A 17,369-nucleotide genomic window follows, 5' to 3' on the forward strand; every position below is an offset into this window, starting at 1 on the left:
AGAGCAGAATCTAAAAGGCAGTGTGGCCACCATAGGGGTGGACCAGAAAGTTAATTCTGCAATGCAATCAAATTGGGCTTGAGAACTGCACACACACAGACACACACACATTGAAACACACACACACACACACTCACTCAAATACACACACTATTCCACACACACTCTGTCCCACCCCATCAGAGTAAAAGGCCAGGCTTCCTCAGACTATTTTCACGCTAGATAATATGGGCCAATCTCTTACCAGCAGCAGTTACATTTTTTTTATGGGCCTACAGAGAAATAGCTATCTGACACAATCAACCCCGTATCAGTGGCAGTCGCTGGAGTAGATTGTCAAACTGCCAAAGGTGTGTGTGCGTGTATGTGAGTGAGTGTGTGTGAGCACGTACTGTACCAGTCAAATGTTTGGACACACCTACTCATTCAAGGGTTTTTCTTTATTCTTACTATTTTCTACATTGTAAAATAATAGTGAAGACATCAAAACTTTGAAATAACACATATGGAATCATGTAGTAACCAAAAAAGTGTTAAACAAATCCAAATATATTTTATACTCTTCAAAGTAGCCACCCTTTGATAACAGCTTTGCACACTCTTGGCATTTTCTCAACCAGATTCTAGAGGTAGTCACCTGGAATGCATTTCAATTAACAGGTGTGCCTTCTTAAAAGTTAATTTGTGGAATTTCTTTCCTTCTTAATGCGTTTGAGCTAATCAGTTGTGTTGTGACAAGGTAGGGGGGTATACAGAAGATAGCCCTATTTGGTAAAAGTCCAAGTCCATCATATTATGGCAAGACATGAAGGTCATTTAATACAGAACATTTCAAGAACTTTGTGCAGTCGCAAAAATCATCAAGCGGTATGATGAAACTGGCTCTCATGAGGACCGCCATAGGAAAGGAAGACCCAGAGTTACCTCTGCTGCACAGGATAAGTTCATTAGAGTTACCAGCCTCAGAAATTGCAGCACAAATAAATGCTTCACAGAGTTCTAGTAATACACATCTCAACATCAACTGTTCAGAGGAGACTGCGTGAATCAGGCCTTCGTGGTCGCATTGCTGCAAAGAAACCACTACTAAAGGACACCAATAAGAAGAAGAGACTTGCTTGGGCCAAGAAACACGAGCAGTGGACATTAGACCGGTGGAAAATCCAAATTTGAGATTTTTGGTTCCAACCGTCATGTCTTTGTGAGACGCAGAGTAGGGGCTGGATGATCTCCGCATTTGTGGATCCACCGTGAAGCATGGAGGAGGAGGTGTGATGGTGCTTTGCTGGTGACACTGTTGGTGATTTATTTAGAATTCAAGACACACTTAACCAGCATGGCTACCACAGTATTCTGCAGCGATATGCCATCCCATCTGGTTTGCGCTTAGCGGGACTATCATTTGTTTTTCAACAGGACAATGACCCAACACACCTCTAGGCCGTGTAAAGGCTATTTGACCAAGAAGGAGTGTGATGGAGTGCTGCATCAGATGACCTGGCCTCCACAATCACCCAACCTCAACCCATTTGAGATGGTTTGGGATGAGTTGGACCCTCATAGCCTGGTTCCTCTCTAGGTTTCTTCCTAGGTGGTTTTGGCCTTTCTAGGGTGTTTTTCCTAGCCACCGTGCTTCTACGCCTGCATTGCTTGCTGTTTGGGGTTTTAGGCTGGGTTTCTGTACAGCACTTTGAGATATCAGCTGATGTAAGAAGGGCTATATAAATACATTTGATTTGATTTGACCACAGAATGAAGGAAAAGCAGCCAATAAGTGCTCAGCATATGTGGGAACTCCTTCAAGACTGATGAAACAGTATTCCAGGTGAAGCTGGTTGAGAGAATGCCAAGAGTGTGCAAAGCTGTCATCAAGGCAAAGGGTGCTACTTTGAAGAATCTCAAATATAAAATAGATCTGGATTTGTTTAACACTTTTTTTGGTTACTTTATGATTCCATATGTGTTATTTCATAGTTTTGATGTCTTCACTACTGTTCTATAATGTAGAAAATAGTCCAAATAAATTAAACCCTTGAATGACTAGGTGTGTCCAAACATTTGACTGGTACTGTATGTGTGCGCGCGTGTTTCTGTTGCATCTGTTCGTGTTGAGATCAACAGAGTTCGCGTTGGGCAATGTCCTTTCTGCAATATCCAGTCAACCATTGTGAAGCTTCTCTTCAGAACCAATCTTTTGCAACGTTTCTGTCCGCTCTCAAAAGGTATCTGCATAGCAGTGTAACTCCTTTGTCACATGGACTAACTACACCAACAACCCACGTGGTTCATTTATGACCAGAAACAACGACAGAGAGGGTTTAAGGGCTGAGTCTGAAGAGACACTTTCTTGTTTCTCTGTCTAGCCCCTATTAAATATAGAAACAGTGTTGTTCATGTTCCAGTTACAGGATTAACTTGTCCTTCGTCACTGTGAATCATCAGAAAGGCTGAATCACACAATTACATAGAACATTGAAATGAATGAAGTCTTTTGACATAAGCCACAGTGTTATACATCATGTTAATGGCTGAATGCAGTAGACGCTGGTCTGTCGGGGATGAAAGACATCTAGTGTGGTCTTGCCGTCTCGCTGTGTGTCTGTGATGACCTGTTTATTTTATACCTGTTGTGGGGAAAAAGTGTCCCAGAATGCTTTGCTTTAGCCCACATCAATGGCTATTCACAGAGAGTGTCCAATAGAACAAACCCCACCACACACGACACACTCCAACTGCCCTGTATAGGGAAAATTTAAATCAATCTGCTTTTCCATTACACTTTTGATTCGGGGGCGCTTTCTGATTATTTTTTCCACCGGCCACGACCAAAAACAAAATGTTCTTTTTCTTCCAATCAAATTACCAATTTGGCCCCGAAAATGGAAATAATAATCAACGGGCATCCTGAGATGTTTGATCTATCCTCATGCCTCTCTGTTCCAGGTAGAGAGCATTGATTGGCAGACATCGATCACAACTCGAGCTAATTGGACAAACGCATTCAATATTTAGCTCTTTTTTCAGTCTGCAAAATAAACATACGTGCCACGGTGTGTTTCCATCATTATTGTTATTCCAGTGAAACAGAGAGAACAGATTGCTTGATTAGAGGCAGGCCGGTCAAGGTCAGTGGAAAATCCATAGTCTACCCCGAGTTTTGTTTGCTGAAGGAAGTCTCCCAAGGCCTTATTCATTTAGCTTTAACTCCAGTCTTAAGTATCAAATGGGCAGTGTGGATACTTAGGGAGTTATGCTGATAGCTCAGACTCTCTCTCGGACTGCCTCCATCTCCTTTTATCTCTCTCGGTAGCTAGGCTTCCGTCTAATTGGCGCCAGATTTTCATGCAAATATTCAAAAATCTGCATAAAGAAAATATGCGCATTTTCCCACCAGTGGTGTGTTTACACCAAACGGACTTGTTGTGGATAAAAATCAGTGAGGGATGACGTAGTGCACACAAAATGTACTTTTTCACTTAAGTTTTCATATACCGAATAAAAATATAAAGTTCAATGTGTTTCCATCGCATTTTCATCTCTACCGATAGTTAAATAGCAAATGTGTCTACTCTGGTTTTGACACCTGCGCTCCAGCCAACAGATCACAGATACACTGTGGGTAGACTAGTCTACACGATTATTATGGATAATATTTGTATTTGTCAAACGACAGTCAAGTAACAATCATCATGTCACCAGAATGAGACCCTCGAAATGTATTGGAAAGGAGCATCGAGATCAACTTGCACTTTCACCACCCTGTGAAGTTCATCATATCTTATTTCATCTGCAGCCTAATAAACTGAATGGTTTCCCGAGTCCTAGTGGGAGGACCACACACCATATCATCGAGTGACTCCAACTTTATTATGATGGTCGTTAAATCAATATTTGTGCTTAAAGGCGTTTCAACTACCATTTCTCGCAAAATTAATTTTACAGACACAAAAACATCCCACCATCTCGAACAATCAAAATATCTGTCACCATTTATAAAATTGTACTGAAATGAACTGTTTCCATCCCAGCTGTCGGGATTTGTATACGGTATGACTGTACTCGCATAAAAACTGTGGATGGAAATATGGTTAGTTTCTCTCTCTCTCCTTTCCTATCTCTTTCGTATTATTGTTCTCTCTCTCTCTCCCGCTTCCCCTCTCCCACTCTTTTTCTATCATTTCCTCTCGCTTTCCCTCTTCTACCCCTTCCATCTCCCTCCACGTCTCACGTCTACACCTCTTTCTTACCCCATCCCTTGTGTGTAGAAAAGGGCGAGGTGGTTGGTGGTTAGCATGGCTCTGCATGCATTGTCTCTACACCAGTGGTCTAGCAGACCTGGAGCAGGTGTTGGGTGTCTCTGAAACACTAAGACGTGGGCTCAGTCAGGGAGAACCTGCCAGACTACCTCATTAGATGCCTCGTCACCTCTTTGTCTCTTCGCTTAGTGGGCTGCTGCAGGGTCGCCGTAACAGCAGGTGGCCACCACTTCTGTAGACAGCCGGCCTGCCACCACACAGGACAAGGACTAAATAAAATAAACAGAAAAAAATCATACACTTAGAGGGGGAAGTGGAAATAAAGTTTCTTTGAAGATTATTTCGCAAAAGGTACTTTGCAGCTGTTGAGTTTGTGCTATTACGGTGGTAAGAGGTGTTGAATTTAAGAGATGTTAATCTCTTCGCTCTGGGCATGACATCTGGAATTAAATTGCTAATAGAGTATGTAGTGTTGATTTACTGCGATATGAGTAAACTGAGATGCAGATATTCTAAATATGAACTCAGGAAAAAAAAGAAATGTCCTCTCGCTGTCAACTGCGTTTTTTTCAGCAAACTTGACATGTGTAAATATTTGTATGAACGTAAATAGATTCAACAACTGAGACATAAACTGAACAAGTTCCACAGACATGTGACTAACAGAAATTGAATAATGTGTCCCTGAACAAAGAGGAGGTCAAAATCAAAAGTAACAGTCAGTATCTGGTGTGGCCACCAGCTGCATTAAGTACAGCAGTGCATCTCCTCCTCATGGACTGCACCATATTTGTCAGTTCTTGCTGTGAGATGTTACCCCACTCTTCCACCAAGGCACCTGCAAGTTCCCAGACATTTCTGGGGGGAATGGCCCTAGCCCTCACCCTCCGATCCAACAGGTCCCAGACGTGCTCAACAGGATTGAGATCCGGGCTCTTCACTGGCCATGGCAGAACACTGAAATTACTGTCTTGCAGGAAATCACTCACAGAACGAACAGTATGGCTGGTGGCATTGTCATGCTGGAGGGTCATGTCAGGGTGAGCCTGCAGGAAGGGTACCACATGAGGGAGGAGGATGTCTTCCCTGTAACGCACAGCATTGAGATGACAACAAGCTCAGTCCGATGATGCTGTGACACACCGCCCCAGACCATGACGGACCCTCCACCCTCAAATCGATCCCGCTCCAGAGTTCAGGCCTCGGTGTAACGCACATTCCTTCGACGATAAACGCGAATCCGACCATCACCCCTGGAGAGACAAAACTGTGACTCATCAGTGAAGAGCACTTTTTGTCAGTCCTGTCTGGTCCAGTGACGGTGGGTTTGTGCCCATAGGCGACGTTGTTGCCTGTGATGTCTGGCGAGGACCTGCCTTACAACAGGCCTACAAGCCCTCATTCCAGCCTCTCTCAGCCTATTGCGGACAGTCTGAGCACTGATGGAGGGATTGTGCGTTCCTGGTGTAACTTGGGCAGTTGTTGTTGCCATCCTGTACCTGTCCCGCAGGTGTGATGTTCGGATGTACCGATCCTGTGCAGGTCCTGTCTCCCTGTAGCGCTGTTTTAGGTGTCTCACAGTGCGGACATTGCAATTTATTGCCCTGGCCACATCTGCAGTCCCCATGCCTCCTTGCAGCATGCCCAAGGCACATTCAGGCAGATGAGCAGGGACCCTGGGCATCTTTCTTTGGGGTTTTTTCAGAGTCAGTAGAAAGGCCTCTTTAGTGTCCTAAGTTTTCATAACTGTGACCTTAATTGCCTACCGTCTGTAAGTTGTTAGTCTCTAACGACCGTTCCACAGGTGCATGTTCATTAATTGTTTATGGTTCATTGAACAAGTGTGGGAAACAGTGTTTAAACCCTTTACAATGAAGATCTGTGAAGTTATTTTGATTTTTACAAATTATCTTTGAAAGACAAGGTCCTGAAAAAGGGATGTTTCTTTTTTTGCTGAGTTTGTATGAGGTGGTCGTCACCATCGTCTTTTCTATTGATTTATTGACAGTGCTCTGCATTCTACCCTGACAAATCAAGAAAGAGAGGTATTGATTGTTAAACTTTGCTCTGGGAATGACATCTGGAATTGTCTATGGATTGCGTAGTGTTGATTTAATGTTAGTGTTAATGACTCTTTGTCATCTTCATCCTCATCCTCATCCCCATCATCATAATTTACATTTATCCCACAATGCCCTGCATTCTTCCCTGACAGATAGAGGAGGGGAGAAATCGAAACCCTTTGTTGTGCATCTTCTTCCTCTAAGCCGTTTTTTCATGCTGTGGGCTAGTTATAGTATTTCAGTCACGCATCTTGTTTATTTAGAAAAGAAAATGAGATTGGAAGGCTGGGACCCAGAGAGCCGAGGTATCACGTGCTTCATGCTGAGGCGAATAGAGAGGGGGGGGGGGACTCGCACCTGAGTGTGCGAGCTGCTGATACTATTACAGCCTCTGTTCCTCAATCTCTCTACAACATGGCTGCCTTCATACCGACAGCCATTTTAGAGCAGTTTCCTTCCATGTATCTCCTCTCATCTTGAACTGCCCTAATGCCTTTGAGCAGGAACACTACAACAGAGCAAAGTGGTGTAGCGGTGGAACAGATGAACACTCTGCCTCGAACTGTTCTCTCACTGCCTTCATCAAATCAAGTGTATTTATACAGCCCTTCTTGCATGAGCTGATATCTCAAAGTGCTGTACAGAAACCCAGCCTAAAACCCCAAAACAGCAAGCAATGCTGTTTGTAGAAGCAATCACTAGGGGTAGAAGCACTTCATCACTTCCAACCATCGCATCGCACACCTCGTTGTCACCCCCTTTCCTAATTTCTTTCCCTCCCTCCTTCCTCTTCCTCGTCCCTCCCTCCTCTTCCTCCTCCCTCTCTCCACCTGCTCTTCTGTCTCCCCTGCCACGCAGCGATAATTAGTCGGCGCCAGAAGAATACAACCAGGAGAAAGGGGAATTGGACTTGCCACGTTACTCTGTAGAAACGGAATGATTTTGATGTGAGATAATAGGCTCTGTCCCAGAAAGCACTGCTTTGTGTGCGCCATGTTAGGGAAGACATACCTGCTATGGCTCAACAGCAGACAACGACAAGCACCTACCTTAAACCAAAGCTATGTTTTCGATAGTTTGTTCTTTGGATTTGATCTTCCGCTGCACCACATGATATAGGTCTATGGAATAGTATCCATCATATATGACACATTGGTCCTCTTCTGTCCACAGCTGGGACAACCTACATCTTCGGGAGAGGAGGAGCCCTCATCACATACACCTGGCCCCCCAACGACCGGCCGAGCACGCGGGCAGACCGGCTGGCGGTGGGATTCAGCACACAGCTCAAGGAGGCCGTGCTGGTCAGGGTGGAGAGCGCAGAGGGACTGGGAGACTACCTGGAGCTGCACATAGTAAGTGACTACCTGCGGAACTGCGAGGGGTGATATAAGGGGGCATGGGTGGGGAGTTGGAGGCGGGAAATCATTGGTGGAGGAGTACATTTGTTTGCCTATTGGTGGGGTGAGTGGGTTGGAGGGACATACAGTTTAAGGGGACAGTAGATTGGAGGGACACTTGGACAGCATGTGTCAAGAGATGGCTGTGGTTGAAGGGGTACAAGGGGACTGGGGACAGTGAGGATATGGTTGAGACACATTGAGGAGTGGTAGGTTGAGCTCATATGGTCCAAAGTTGGAGATGTACAGGTGAAAGTAACTACTCAAAGAATGATCATTGAGCAGCTCTTTACATCTCATTCACTCTTACCAAACTAGTAATTACTCCATCCCTGCCACTATGACTCTCATATGGTCTAGGTAAAAGGCATTTTAAAAGAGAACCCTGCCTAAGGATAACTTTATAAGGCAATTTAAGGACATCAGGCATTTTAAAAAGGCATTAATGCTGCCTGTAAATGGCTCGTTGACCCATGTGATCCCTGTCTACCGACGAGATTCAAAGCCCATATTATTATTTTAATGGATGCCTTTCTGTTAATTATCTGCTCCCTGCCGAACCCACTGACTCTGTTCCTCTCAGCATGTCACCGGTGTCAAACACACACGCAAACACACGCACACGCGCACGCACACACACACACATACACACACACACACTTCGCCTGCAGCTATAAAGAGAGGCTTGTGCCAGCTGCTCTGCTAGCCAGTGCCTGTGCTTTTACGGTCTCTGTCTCCATGCTGCCTCTCTCACTCAGGGCTCACACTGACTAACTACAGCCTTCAAGGCAGAGTGGTAACAGTGTTGTTTTGCCCTCTCCTCTTTTCATCTCCACCGTCATTCTCCCTATTTCAGCTTTCCTTAAAACCTATACAAAAACAGCCTAGGCCTACCTTAGGCTTTCTGAAAGAAGGCTGTAAGATAATGAATTGACATGGAAAGTATGACGGGGACAGCTCTACTCTAGTATGAAGATGAAATTGACAATAGAAATAGAAACAAATACACTCAACATGTCCATAAACCATTTATCAGCGATGCTGATTATCGAGGGGGAGAGTGTTGGAAAGATGTTTCCAATACTGAGAGGACCTATTATAATTTGAATGTAAAAAAACAAACAACAACAAAAAACAGCTGGGCTATAAAGGAAGAAATAAATTCTGTCAAATTATACCATGCCAGGTTGGAGTGGAATGGCACATTGTCCATTTTACACAAACATTAGAGCATTATAGGCCTCAGAGCCTGTACAACCTTGTTGACTGCTGCTGAATAATTAATGAAGAGTCAGACACATCCAACCTTTTTTAAAAGAAGTCCAATTTGTTTTACTAGCAAGCACTGAAAATGTGCATTGTTGAAAAGATAGTCCACACATCAAGCCTTTTTTTTTTTTTACTGTAGGGCCGTAGCCTATAGCACACCCTACACCCTTGCGCATCATCAGTTGGGAGGAGGAGGAGATGCAGAAAGTTGAATAGAGAGACAAAGTTAGCAAAACAATTGCTAATAATCATTAGTAAACACTCCTGCTATTAGGTCAAGTTTATCTACATGAAAATATAAAATAATTACAAATCCTAAAATGAATATAGTCCTATTTAAACGGTTTTAAGTGTTATTTTATTTTCATGACGTTACATGGTTATGGGGAGCGTTGCTGCACAGCTTTTTTCAGGTCTCTCCAGAGCTGTTTGATCAGGTTCAAGTCTGGGCTCTGGCTGGGCCACTCAAAGACATTCAGAGACTTGTCCCAAAGCCACTCCTGCGTTGTCTTGGCTTGGGGCTTAGGATCATTGTCCTGTTGGAAGGTGAACCTTCTCCCCTGTCTGAGGTCCTGAGTGCTCCGGAGGAGGTTTTCATCAAGGATATCTCTGTACTTTGCTCCGTTCATCTTTGCCTCGATCCTGACTAGTCTCCCAGTCCCTGCCGCTGAAAAACATCCACGCAGCATGATGTTGTCACCACCATGCTTCACCGCAGGGATGGTGCCAGGTTTCCTCCAGACGTGACGCTTGGTATTGATCTTGGTTTCATCAGACGAGAGAATCTTGTTTCTCATGGTCTGATTGCCTTTAGGTGCCTTTTGGCAAACTCCAAGCGGGCTGTCATGTGCCTTTTACCGAGGAGTGGCTTCCGTCTGGCCACTCTACCATAAAGGCCTGATTGGTGGAGTGCTGCAGAGATGGTTGTCCTTCTGGAAGGTTCTCCCATCTAAACAGAGGGACTCTAGAGCTCTGTCAGAGTGAGCAGCGGGATCTTTGTTACCTCCCTGACAAAGGCCCTTCTCCTCCGATTGCTCAGTTTGGCCTTTCCACAGATCTGTGCCTCGACACATTCCGCGGAGCTCTACGGACAATTCCTTCAACCTCATGGCATGGTTTTTGCTTTGACATGCACTGTCAACTGTAGGACCTTATATAGACAGGTGTGTGCCTTTCCAAATCATGTCCAATCAATTGAATTTACCACAGGTGGACTCCAATCAAGTTGTAGAAACATCTCAAGGATGATCAATGGAAACAGGATGCACTTGAGATCAATTTCGAGCCTCATAGCAAAGGGTCTGAATACTTATGTAATTACGTTTTTTTTTTTTTATTATACGTTTGCAAAAATGTCTAAACAGGTTGTCGCTTTATCATTATGGGGTATTGTGTGTAGATTGCTGAGGATTTTTGATTGAATCCATTTTAGAATAAGGCTGAAAGTCAAGGGGTCTGAATACTTTCAGAAAGCACTGTATAAACAATTGCCTAAATGTGGGCACATTTTGCTGGGGGGCAATGAGGAGATTCAGGATCATTCCCCCCACTGCCCATTCCCCCACGTATTTCCATGACAATTCCATTGTATTGGTGGAGTCCGATTGACCTCTTTACCGCATCTATGATTTGAATTAACTTTCTACATTACCATGGCAATCCAGCATCAGTCGATAGAACATTCCAAATTACCATGGACATGATTGCATCACAATACCAGGCAGCCATTGCGAGTGTACTGTACAGTACCCATGAGTTTACTAGTCAAATTGTCGGGGTTAGAACTGCCAAGCCTGTTCTATTCATTCTATTTCTATGTGGGACACACACACACACCCACACACAAAATGGGAAGAGAACTGGCTCAGTGGTTGTATTTCATACCACAGGCCAAGGTCAAAACCAATGTCCTCACTGGTATGTAATTAATAATCATACTAATGCTAGCATATCTCCGCGGTTATTGACAGAAATCATATTGATAGTATTGCAATGGTAACCCATCTCAATCATCATTCAGTCAATGCGTACAATATTCACCACACAGCTCATAGATTTTCCAATTGATCAGTCCACAAGCAAGATTTCACAACTGAATCATCACTTCACATACATTTGTATAGTAGCCTCCCTGTGTTATCACACTTTAACGGTTGGTTTGGATTTCCCATTGTTAAAGTCCATCCTGCCCATGATATACTAGACAACATACACATGGCCACTACTACTACTACTACTACTACTACTACTACTACTACTACTACTACTACTAATACTACTACTACTAATACTAATACTTGTACAGATCCACTGTCTCATCTGCCCAGCCATGCAATGTATAAACTTGATCTCCACTGTAAAAAGCATCTAGACAATATCTCCGACATTTGCAACATTGTTTCAATGTTGAAATTCGGGAGTTGGGACATGACAGACAGGCAGCTTTTCTCAGCCAGTTGAAATCGTAAATCCGCAATTTTATGTGTTTATACAAAGACATGTCAACAGTAAAACAGATAAAACTAAACAAAATGCAGTGTGTTGGCTGTCTTTCCAGCTTCAGTCTGAAGTGATTGTGTTAGCTAGCAAGGGGGAAGAGCCACCATAGCAACCTGCAAAGTTCTGGAACTATTCGAGGGGTTGGGTTAAATGCAGAAGACACATTTCAGTTGAATGCATTCAGTTGCACAACTGACTAGGTATCCCCCTTTCCCTAACCAGCACTTGGGTAGTTTTGCTTTACATGGCATTCAATACGAAGAGAAGGCTTAAAATTGCACTTGACAACCAGTGTTAGTGAATGTAGCATCACGTTTTGATGAAAAATATATGGTTTGGGAAGGAATCTGGCTTTTTAATGCTGGTAACCCGTTGTATAAAAGCAATAGTAAACTCAAGACCATTTGTTATGGACTCGAGCTTCACTTCGTGGCTATGGTCACTAACCACGCCACTGCCATGATAAAAATGTCATAACACACGGCCTCTCATGTAGTATTGCTTAAATATCACCCAGCCTTCCATACCACACTATATCACATCGGCTTCCATGACAGTTCATTGCCTTGTATCATCACAGTGTCCTCCTGCCAGTATATTAGTGTGCGTCCCGAATGGCGTCCCTATATAGTGCACTACTTTTGAATAGAGCCCTATGGGTTATATAGGTAATAAGGTTCCATTTGAGACGCTGGCAGTATACCACTGTGTCAGTGTTAGTGAATCATTGGTGTGTAGGTTTCATTATAGGGCTGATGAGCGCTGGTACGACCCTGCCCTCCCCTTTCTGGACGTCTGAGCAGCTCCCTGCTTTATTGAATTGAATACCTCCTTCCCTCCCTCCGTCTCATTTCTCATTCATTCTCTCATTATTGTTGATTCCATCTCTTTCTCGCTCGTGCTCTCGTCCTCATTCAGTCTCACGCATTCTTGTCCTCCTTCTCTCCGCCCTCCCTCTGTCCCCCATCACGTCAGACCATCAGCCTCTCTCCCAGCTCTGCTCTTGCACCAGTCCCACTGCAATTACATTTGATTTGCTCTGCGCTCCTCCTGAGTCATTCACCCAAATGACTCCCCTCCCTCCCCCCATGCAACAGTGTCTGGGCCTCTTTAATTACTATTAGCTCCCTGGTAGAGGACAAGCAGAGTCAAATTAAGACCAGGACTTAGGGGGCTTTACCTATGTGATATGCATTGGCTCTATCTCTCGCTCACAGCACCCCACCCCGCACACACACACACACACTAATCCAGAGAGGGAGAGACACACACATACATGCACGTGCACACACACACCCAAAGCACAGGCACGCAATGTCTGTCAATGTCGCACAAACACAGACACCCCCTCTCTCTTTCGCGTTCTCCCTCTTTCACACACACACACACACACACACACACACACACACACACACACACACACACACACACACACACACACACACACACACACACACACACACACACACACACACACACACACACACACACACACACACACACACACACACACACACACACACACACATGCGTGAACACACATACTGTATACACACAAACACAAACCAGGGCTGGACATACAAGGCTGCCACCAGGGCTGGACATACAAGGCTGCCCGCTGGCCCACAGATATTTTGGAAATCTCCGGTCCAGTCAACCATCTACATCTTGGGTCAGTGAACAGAAATTATGCTATTTTGAATGTAGGCTATATAATTCCTGGGGGGAAAAAACATTATGTCGATTATTTATCACGTGCGCACAGCACACAAAGCCTAGTTTGAGCGGAATAATCTGTCGGACAGCAAGAGCACGCAGCTCTCAACTGGTTGTCATGTGGAGCAGCTCACAGAAGGAATAACGACAGCGGTAGGGTATGTTTACACTTCTGATACCTACCAGCAAATGCTAAGTTAACAATGGGTTTGCAAACCAGGTATTTCAAAGGTTTAGTCCGAAGTCTTGGTTGAATCTTTGCGATGGGCAATTCAGTCATGATGCGCTTTTTGAAATAACATTTCTAAAGGCTTCCCCCCCCCCAAAAAACTTCTCAATTAAATGTTGACTACTAAGTAGGCCTACCTGGCACAATGATATCATGATGATTTGTATTAACCACGGGGCATTTGTTTTGTGAACTCTGACGTCACATGTAGCCTACACTGGACATTGTACAGTACAAAAACACAGCTAGCAAAACAATTGAATTAAAGGGCAACTACACCCTTCAATTTTTAGATACTTTTTACTATTTTTTCCAGACCTCAAATGTGGTCTCCTAATGTGGTTTAAGCATTGTTGTGGACTTAGAGCATCTCCCTCAAAAAAAAACTTTATGATTAAAGGAAATTAATGGAAAAAATGAAATTAAGAAAAGATTAAACTGACTTTATAGTGCCCTACAACTGTAGACTGCTGACAGTTCAAAATTAAAGATACAATTTAAATTATGTGCGCATCATCCGCTTCCCTGGACCAGTATTGTTTTCATTCGGGACAGTAGCTTTAAGTTGCCACTGGCCCTGTGTGCCACTGGCAAATTTATCTGAATGTCAAGCCCTGCACACACTGTCTGTCACTGTCACAGGGGCCAAATCTTCAGTGTCTGTGTCTCACATCTCACTGACATTTCCCATGAGCCTCGAGGGGATGATAGAAAGAGACTGGGTGAACGTATGGTACTGTAGCTGATAAGAATGCCCAACTTCCTCCCCGTCCTGTTGCCTCAGGGCCTGGGACCTGTCTCTGAAAGGCCCAATGCATTACTCATCCACAAATAGTAACCTCTGGGGTAACTCGATAGAGCTTTGTAGGGGAAATGTCTGTAGAATACAGAGTACAGACTATGCTCTGTGCTCTCTCTTTTAAGGCAGCATGGAGATAAGATTTTTTTTCTCCTCCCACTGCCTGTGTCCCAAAAAGCACCCTATTTTCTACATAGTGCACTACTTTTGACCAGAGTCCCATATGGCTCTGGTCAAAAGTAGTGCACTATATAGGGAACAGGGTGCCATTGGGGATGCATCACCGTGTGTTTTCATATGGCTCATTATTCATCAACTCAACAGCATCCAGTTTGGGGTGATGAGTCACTGATGATGCTGATAGCACACTTGTCAGTCATGTTTTAGGAGCAATTTCCTTGTTAACTTGCATTACCATCATGGTAAATAGCCAATTTAGCTGAATAATAGGTGATTTGTAGACCATTCGCCATAGTTCCAAGTTAAGCTGACAAGCCAGACTGTATCCAAACTTCTAACGGAGAAAAGGAGGGAGTGAAAGTCGGCGTGTATCTATGGTCCTAACAAATGACAGTGAGTTGTCACGGCAACGGCCCCATCGGAAATGGCCCTCATCTGCAGTTACCGAGCCGACCAGGAGTCTGTTATTCAACAAGGTTTCCTGGGTCATCGCTTTAAATAAGCCAAGCGCTGATTTCATGTTAGAGGTCTATTCCTCAGAAGACCCAGCCAATATCTAGTGTGACGGGCGACAGGTCCTCATAAATGATGGAGAAGTGTGTTTCAGGGTCATGGTGAAATAGATAGCAATCGTCCCTCGCGAGATGGTATCTTTCTCTCTCTCTCGCTCGCTCTCTTTTGAAGCATTCCTTTGGCCGTAATGTTCCTTTTACGGCTCCCTCTTACAGGGAAGGGATTTGTAAGTGGACATTTTTTCTTTGGACGTCTTGGTGATAGCTGGGAAGAGGTGACTAGCTAACGGAAGCGTTCGGAAGTGTTCCTCGGAGCCCCAGAGTTTTTTTCTCCCGTTCGGAACGCTGAAGATGTTGGTGCCAGATAAAGGTAGATTGGCGGTGCAGATAAAACTGTCAAGGAGAAGCAGCTCCTTTTATCCTCTCTCCATCCCTGTCAGCCCCCTTCGCTGTGAAGATCGGTGCGCGCGCACACACACCTACACTCTTACACGCATAGTCACATACACCCACACACACTAATTCTCTATGGCACACACACATTCTCTCTCCTTATATTTCTTCCTCTCACCTTATTTATATTTTGCTACCCCACACCTGTTTCCCTCTTAAACGAGTGTCACTTTTAAAAATCGCTCCCCTTCATCATGCCTAGGGAGGAATCGCAAGCCAAACATGCGTGTGTGTGTGTGTGCGTGCGTGTGCGTGCGTGCGCGTGTGTGCTTGATAAATGCTCTGCCGGCAGAGTGGGGCCAGCGGTCACCGGCGGTAACGAGATAGGGCCCTGGTGGGTTTGGCAGGGGCCTCTCCTTGGCATGTGAGGGGCCGGACAGCTATCGATTAATCCTGCCTTTGTGGCCTACTAATAAAGCCTCGCCTGACAGCCTCCACCTGGCTCTCCGTGCTCTCCTTGGTCTTCCTGCCTCTGCAGGGGGTTGGGGACTTTCTCCCCTCCACGAGGAGCTGCTTGGAGGTCAATGCCCCACACATGTCTGGGGTGCTTTGGGGAATACCAGAGATGCATAAATATGGCGGCACACCCCAGACACTTACCACAAATGCCCCGTTTGCTAAGTTCTCCATGTCGTACATGTTCTCTGTATTGTGCATTGCTCTCCATTTCTCTTTTTTTGTATTGTCATTAGCACAGTACACATGATCTCAATTTTAGCTCCAAGATGGAGGTAATTTGATCAACCCGAAAAATGTGATTGTGCTAATTTATTGGTGCATTGATCCATGTCAAACGTCGTAGTTTCAAAACTCAGTGCATAGTGCTAAAACAATGATGTCATATCTGGATTCCAACATCTTAATGCACCTTCGCCATTACCATCGATTAGTTTCAGGCACACCAGAGGATGTGGTCAAAGCCCTGGGGGCCATTTTGGCTCCACAGCTGCAGGATATACTATCGTCTTTGCCGTTTCTGTGTGGAATCAGAGACTGAACCAAAATGACCGGATGAAGTCGAAGCAAAGAATGGACAGATAGATCTTTTAACCATTTAGAGTTTGGACATATTCAGACAAATACAGGCAACCACCCAGGTAGGCTAGGCACATAGTCACACAGTTAGCGAACACGGTGGATAAGTAGAGAGCACAGAACCGATCCCTTGTTGTGTTTGTAGTGGCAGTGGTGGGTTAGCGGTGGCGATAAGGCTGCGAGTGCCCAGTGAGTTCTGGGTGAAAGTAAATGGATTGCCTCCCCAGGATCGATAAGCTATTAAAGGAGCAGGGAGACAGGACTGTCCTGCTGTATCCTGATTGGTCTAATCACCTGGGGGGGGGGTACAGCACAGCGCCCATACACCTCCTACAGATACCCCTCTATCTACCACAAATGGGTTCGAGTAGTATTTGTTTTATTACAAGTACGCCGAGAGGTTTGATTGAGCCTGCCGAGACGGCCGCCTAGATGGCTCAAGATGGGCGCGGTTTGCACTTTTGGGACAGCTCCATCGATTCCTTTGCATCTCTTTCTACTCATCCACATCGCACTTCTGATCACACTTCTGATCACACTTGGGACCAATACAGCTTCATTACAAGGGCATACAGCCAGTATAAATTCCAGTCCGGGTGGTGGGATTAATATTTAGTTTAGTCATTGTGTAAGGCTGCATTTGGAACGTGTTATATTGTATTTAGCCGCAGCAGCAGCAGCTCCTGCTCACAACGTGATGTGCTTTTCATCTGGCAGATAAATTGAATTGGGAGTTAATCCAATACAACTGTGACTCTCTCAACGCAGGATTCGGGTTTCTTGTTTTTCTTCTCGTTGACACGCAACCTTAACGTTTCTGTGGATCGGCGTGGAAGTGGTTTTTGCCAGAAAGTCTATTGGCGAGCCCCTAAGTCCCTGTTCAGAGAAATGGATAGAGGGGGAAAAGTGAAAGGGAGAGGGAGAGAATGGGTAGATTATGAATGACCAGCCTCTCTCC

General features: G+C 44.7%; 1 protein-coding gene across 2 annotated transcripts in view; it reads left to right on the forward strand.

Annotated features, from left to right (window-relative positions):
* LOC120030344 (neurexin-2-like) overlaps positions 1–17,369 on the forward strand; it is an 848,849-nt gene that overhangs the window by 706,113 nt on the left and 125,367 nt on the right. For both annotated transcript variants that reach the window (XM_038975718.1, XM_038975719.1), the window contains one exon: positions 7,493–7,674. In XM_038975718.1, the coding sequence (XP_038831646.1) occupies positions 7,493–7,674 (182 nt within the window). The remainder of the gene's footprint in view (positions 1–7,492; positions 7,675–17,369) is intronic.

This window comes from Salvelinus namaycush, chromosome 36, assembly GCF_016432855.1.
Source record: "Salvelinus namaycush isolate Seneca chromosome 36, SaNama_1.0, whole genome shotgun sequence".
In the NCBI taxonomy this organism is placed as follows: domain Eukaryota; kingdom Metazoa; phylum Chordata; class Actinopteri; order Salmoniformes; family Salmonidae; genus Salvelinus; species Salvelinus namaycush.